The sequence below is a fragment of the Acyrthosiphon pisum genome, chromosome X (genome assembly GCF_005508785.2).
Source record: "Acyrthosiphon pisum isolate AL4f chromosome X, pea_aphid_22Mar2018_4r6ur, whole genome shotgun sequence".
Taxonomy (NCBI): domain Eukaryota; kingdom Metazoa; phylum Arthropoda; class Insecta; order Hemiptera; family Aphididae; genus Acyrthosiphon; species Acyrthosiphon pisum.
This window is the reverse complement of record NC_042493.1, coordinates 83,787,995-83,793,994: the sequence shown is the minus strand read 5'-3', so window position 1 is coordinate 83,793,994 and position 6,000 is coordinate 83,787,995. Positions and strand designations below refer to the sequence as shown.

The window sequence follows — 6,000 nt, the reverse complement described above, 5'->3', positions numbered from 1 at the left end:
AAATCTAGTTGCCGGGAAGATGTTTTAAGTGAAGATTGGATATATTACCAGGAAGTGTAACATTAAAAAGAAATATAAACAATATTATAATATTATAAATTACGTTCATGTAGTAAGATGTCAGCATGTTCGTATAGCTTAAGCTTTTCCTTTAAGTAAGTCCTATTTATAGATAGTTGAATATTTAAAAACAAAAATAAGTATATAACATACATATTTTAATTTTTAATGTATGAAGATTTTTATACGTTGAGACGTTAAACTAGTTTTATAAGACGCAAATTATACATTAAACTAACCTTTTTATCATGCATTTCTTCCACTAGAAATTTAATAATACTAATAAGAAATATTAACTAAATCGTTAAGTACCATTTTAAGGATATTTCAATAACTTTGAATGAAAATAAAACTAAATAAATCAGTACAAAGAGGTAAATATTTAATTAATCTATAAATTGGTTTCTGTAATTTATATTTTTTAATTAAACGTTTCAAATTATTATAAACAAAAAAAGATTATATTTGCAAACGTGAAAAATAGAATCATATAAAAGAAAATTGTTGAAATTGAAATAAAGAATAATAATATTATAAATAAATAAATAAATAAAAAAGGTTACTCAATGTTGAATTGAATGAAATTATATTTTCGAGTCAAATAATAAAAATAAAATGACTGGTCAATCAAATGTCTTATAAACATTTCAGATATACTTATTATAGTACCGTAGTGTTTCTGAATTTGAATCATGACTGCCACTTATACTGAAGGATATTATTAAGGACATTTGTATGAGACGGGATGCAAAAATTATACTCCATGGTTATATAAATTGAATTGTATTATGTTTGCATGCAATTAAAAACAACTGTAAACGATTATATTGTAGAAACACGCGTTAATTGATATTTAAACTAATTTCAAAAAGTACTTATTGGACGTTAAGTGTAATAGTTTACACTATCGCAACAATAAATGTATAAACGGCAAATATCGGATTTGATGATTAGGTATGTTCAAATATTTTAATTAACTCATGGAGAGTACTAAACATAATACCCTAGATATGTTATATATTATATTATTATACACCTAGTTATTATATAGTACAAGCACAACAAAAAAATTATTTAAATATCTACATACCGAGATGTTATTAATGTATTCAAACATTCGGTTTGTACTGCTAATTACAAGTATGAATTATTATTGTTTATCATATTGAGTATAATCAAATATCATATTTTATTCAGTTCAAAGCGAAAATTGTTGGAAAATTGAAAGTATAATTAAATATGCTTTTTATTTCTATAAATTGTATTTTTTTTTTTTAATCAAAGTAGTTCCTATTCTAAAAGTTTCATGTTATCATTTATATTATTAATTAGACATTTCTAGGGTGATACATTAGAATGGTTGTTTTTGTAAAATTGCAAAAAATAATCGTTATAGCAATATCTACCAAAATATTATTCGAAAAAAATCAGTAAAATTTATGGGAGATTACTTTTTCAATGATATTCGGGTGTCCTATAAAAAAAACAATTCAGTGTTAGTTTTTGAAAAATTTGTCAAAAAAGAATAAAATTACTTTTACGCACCTATCCAAAAATACACCTTTTGGTGCACCAGGGTATCACTTAATGGTATGTTTCTACCCTATTTCATATATATGTAAAATAAATGTAATATGCATAACAATGTACATATATAAAACAGTACCCATACCTTTTTGTCCACGTCACGTTTCACGTGCTTTGGCAACTTTTAAATAACCGCTTTTGTGAGTTCTCCACCATAAGGAGATTGTGAGGAGTATTTGTGAATCTCTTAGCGCAAACACACTTGTACCGTTTGTAACACGAGACGCAACCACTTTAGAGCGTTTCTATACAATACGTTTGACACGCAATCCCTTACTGTATAATTTATAAGCTATTGGATAAATTATCATATATGTATTATATAAATCTACTCAGACATCATGTGTATATGTCTAACCAATACATACAGTTCATTGAAGACAAACGTGATGCACAACTAATTAGTTTTCTATTGTGCGAAATTACGTTTTTAGTTGAATAATTTATTATTATTATTCATTTATTTTTATTTTTGTATAATTTATTATTCTACTATATCTGTGTCGTTTTATTTCTAATGGTACAAAGTTTTCATATGTAACTGATGTAATTTATATAATTATATGCTTGAAACTAATCATTATAATATTCCAGGGATTGAAACCTATCCAAATTTTAGAGGTTACGGTTTCGGTTTTTGAGAACGGTTTTCTATATTTTATGGTTTTGGTTTAGGTTTTAAGATTGGTTAATCAAATTTTTTGGTTTTGGTTTCGGTTTCAAAAAATGTTTTCAAATTTATCGGTATCAAGAATTTTTTTTAATTTACCCAATAACTGCAGACTCGATTTTTTACTATTTATTTACTATTGAGAGCTGAGTCTAAAGCCCTAAAATATGTCTTATTTGTAAAATTAGTATAGGTACATACAATATATAGCAAATTTACGTTCAGCAGAACTAATTTTATGGTGTTAACTTTAATATGTTATACCTAATTTTGCATACAACATATTATTATGATTGAAGTCATTATTCGAATATATTAATATTTAATTGTTATTTACAATAACATCAAACTATATTACAGTATTAATAATAAATATCTTGTTGTGTGATTAATGCTTATGATTAGAGCCCGGAAGTTTATGCACTAAAAACTACGGAAATATGTATGCACTTATGCGCTTAAAAATCCTGATATAAGTTATAAGTGATATCATATGTTTTGATATTTCAACAAAATATTAATTTAAATGGATACTAAAAAAAGAGTATCGGACTATTGAAAATATTTTTATTTTAAAAGGTTTACTGTTAAGATTCAAATATACGTTATAACTTATAAGATTTAGTATACACATTTGTAATTCAGGGGATTTTGAGGAGAATGATAATAATGACATAAGCAATTGATGACTGCGGGACGGACCCGGATCAGTCGAATACGAAACAATTGTAATAATATTAATAAATAATAATATACACAAATACATCAAATAACAACAATACAGACGTGCATAGCCGCATATATAGGGGAGAACAAAATAACAATTGTGATATTTGTATTTTAATTTTAAATCAGTGAGTATAGTAATGATATTATAAAATATAAATAGAATAATATTCGTATTACCTATTAATATTTCGTAGTAATCAGTTATAGCATCGGTATTCAAACAAAATATTTTCTTCGCATAACAATATTTATTTTAACTAGAATTATAAATAATATAGGTAGGTTATTAACTTTATAAAATTCGAAGAAACCGATATTAGTTTTAAATTTAGAATCGGTTTCAATAACGGTTTTTCAATATTATATGGTTTTGGTTTAGGTTTTCTAAACGGTTTTTTAAGATTTTAGGTTTCAGTTACGGTTACGGTGTTGAAATATGAAAAAACTGTGGTTTTAACCGGTTTCGATACCTGTAATATTCTTGTTTAAACGTTTTAGTTTAATTGAATTTATCAACTGGTCGCCGTTGATAGGAAAAAACATCCTATGTGCTAAAACCCAAATTTTCGGGAGACGAAAAAAACGTTTAAAAAAAAAATCTCTTAATTTATTATCGATTTATATTAGCTAACACATATGAGGAGGAGGTATTTCATAAACGATTTATTGTATGTTATTGTAGGTAACACATATGAGAATAAATGGATTAATAAATAATAATTAATAATTATTATTAATTATTATTTATTAATCCAAAGATGCAGATAGCACAAAGGCGATTTTATTCATGAACAGCTTATTTTTTTTCTGAATCCAGGGATACCAAAACCTCAAAATCACTGATTTTCCACACTGTAGGTTTTTTTCCGATCTGCGACATTTATATCGAATAAGTTGTTTTTACAACTTACTTTACCCTTAGTTGATAAATCGTACTAATTTTTTTTATTTATTTTTTGAGACGTAACAATTTCAAAATTCTGGGGAAGTCACTCAGCTTTAAAGTATATATGTGTAGCTCACTATAATATATGTACTACTATATTATGTACCTATATACATTTACGTACTCAAACATGTGTACATGTGTTATAAGTTATAAATCATTGCATACGAAAAATAATTGTGAGCGAAGACGGTGTGTTAGTTTATATACTTCAAAGGATATTTAATTATATTTACATATATATATTTATATTGATATTTTAATAATTTATTTTTATATTATGAATACACTGTGCATGGATAAGTTCGTGGAATAAATAGCTTCAGATGAATTTAAGTATTTTGTAAATTTAATTTTGTTTGTTAAATAATAATAAACATAGTAGTGAAAAGTATTAACTTTAAGTATTAACCTACCATGAATATTTTTGATTTATAAAACTATAACTAAAATCATTATTTTTTGTTTAAATATTCAATTTCATCAACATTTGAACTTAAATTTTTAATAAAGTACACTTATATATCAATATTTATAAAAAAAAACAAGTTAGGAAAACTCACTCTGAAAAATTCCTGGTTTTCAAATGTATTTTAATACAACGCAATAAATTATAATTCCATATAATATTTATGTAGGTACAGTAACTACGGACTTAATAAATAAATACCTTAATATCTACAATCGTAACTACTATACACGGGTAACTAATGGATGGACAAAACGGGGATGTAAGGTATTTTAAACATAGGTACGTTTAGAAATATAAGTACCAACATTTCAGAGTTCTAAATTTTTAATGATTTTAAATTATTCCAAATATTTTGAAAATTTTATTGTGTAAAAATTATAATTTAAGTAGGTAATAATGGAATATTTAAAGTTTTTACATTGAATAGTTTTTGAATAATAATAAACGAGAATCGTTTGAGGATAAATCATTATTTTTCGTTAAAGTTAAACTTCGATCACTCAGAAAATATGTGTGTCACTTTAGTTTTAACTTGTTTTTAATTTTCAGAAAAAAAACTTACGAAGAATCTTGTATTCAATGTTCAAGCCTTAGTGGTTAAAATTAAATAAGTATTGTATGCATTTCTAACTGCAAAATGATTTACATATTTTAGTGATCGTGATCTATCTACTCAGAATCTAAAACGCTTTTGTTACCTATAAGGAATTGTACATCATGGTATATTTAAAAAAAAAATATTTTAAATTTGAAGTATTTCTATATGTAAATCGTTGCTAATATAAATGAAAAGGTCACATTTGTGTATAGACGGTTAACCCACCACAAAATAAAGTATGTACACTATCCCAGTGAAACTGTTAAACTCAAAAGTAAATAAGTGTATTAGTTTTAAGATTTGTGCACATATTGTTTTTTGTTTCAAAAATATATTTATAGTACAGTGACTTAAGTAAACACATTGTGCAAATGGGTAACAGTATTAGCATTTTATTAATTAACCAAATAATCTAATTTCAGCACTAAGTTTAACATGTTAATCATTAAAACAATGATTTTTTTCAACTCAATGTATTTGATAAGTATGTAATAATATTGTTCATATTATATTGAAATGAAATTTTCCCTTTGTATAATTGCCGTTATTGTTAATAATTGTTTATAAACACAAAATATACACAATAATTTAGTAATATTATACATGTTTATTTTATTATTTACAGTGCACTGGTACAAGATGTCGTCGTACGCTGAATAGAGACAAAAAGACAAAGGTTAGTCATTATTCAATTATTCACCTTAATTATAATACTTTAAATTTTTCAAGAATCCCACTTAATTTAGTGTCAGTCCGTTATGATATAATTTGTTATATTATTTGTTATACTTAAGTGTTATTGATAAGGTAAATCAATTAAATCATTTGCTAGTCTAATTTGTTAAATTCACTATAGTAATTTTTGTACTAGTTATCACATGTTGTTAAGATATTAAATAACAATTTCAATTTTATAAGGTGACTAGCATTAGTTTTTG

The 6,000-nt window shown here is 24.7% G+C and overlaps 1 protein-coding gene across 1 annotated transcript in view; it reads left to right on the top strand.

The window, feature by feature from the left end:
- Window positions 1-6,000, top strand: part of LOC100169186 (neurexin-1) — a 285,341-nt gene that overhangs the window by 59,554 nt on the left and 219,787 nt on the right. Inside the window, exon 3 of the mRNA XM_029490369.1 lies at window positions 5,688-5,738. Within this exon, the coding sequence (XP_029346229.1) occupies window positions 5,688-5,738 (51 nt within the window). The remainder of the gene's footprint in view (window positions 1-5,687; window positions 5,739-6,000) is intronic.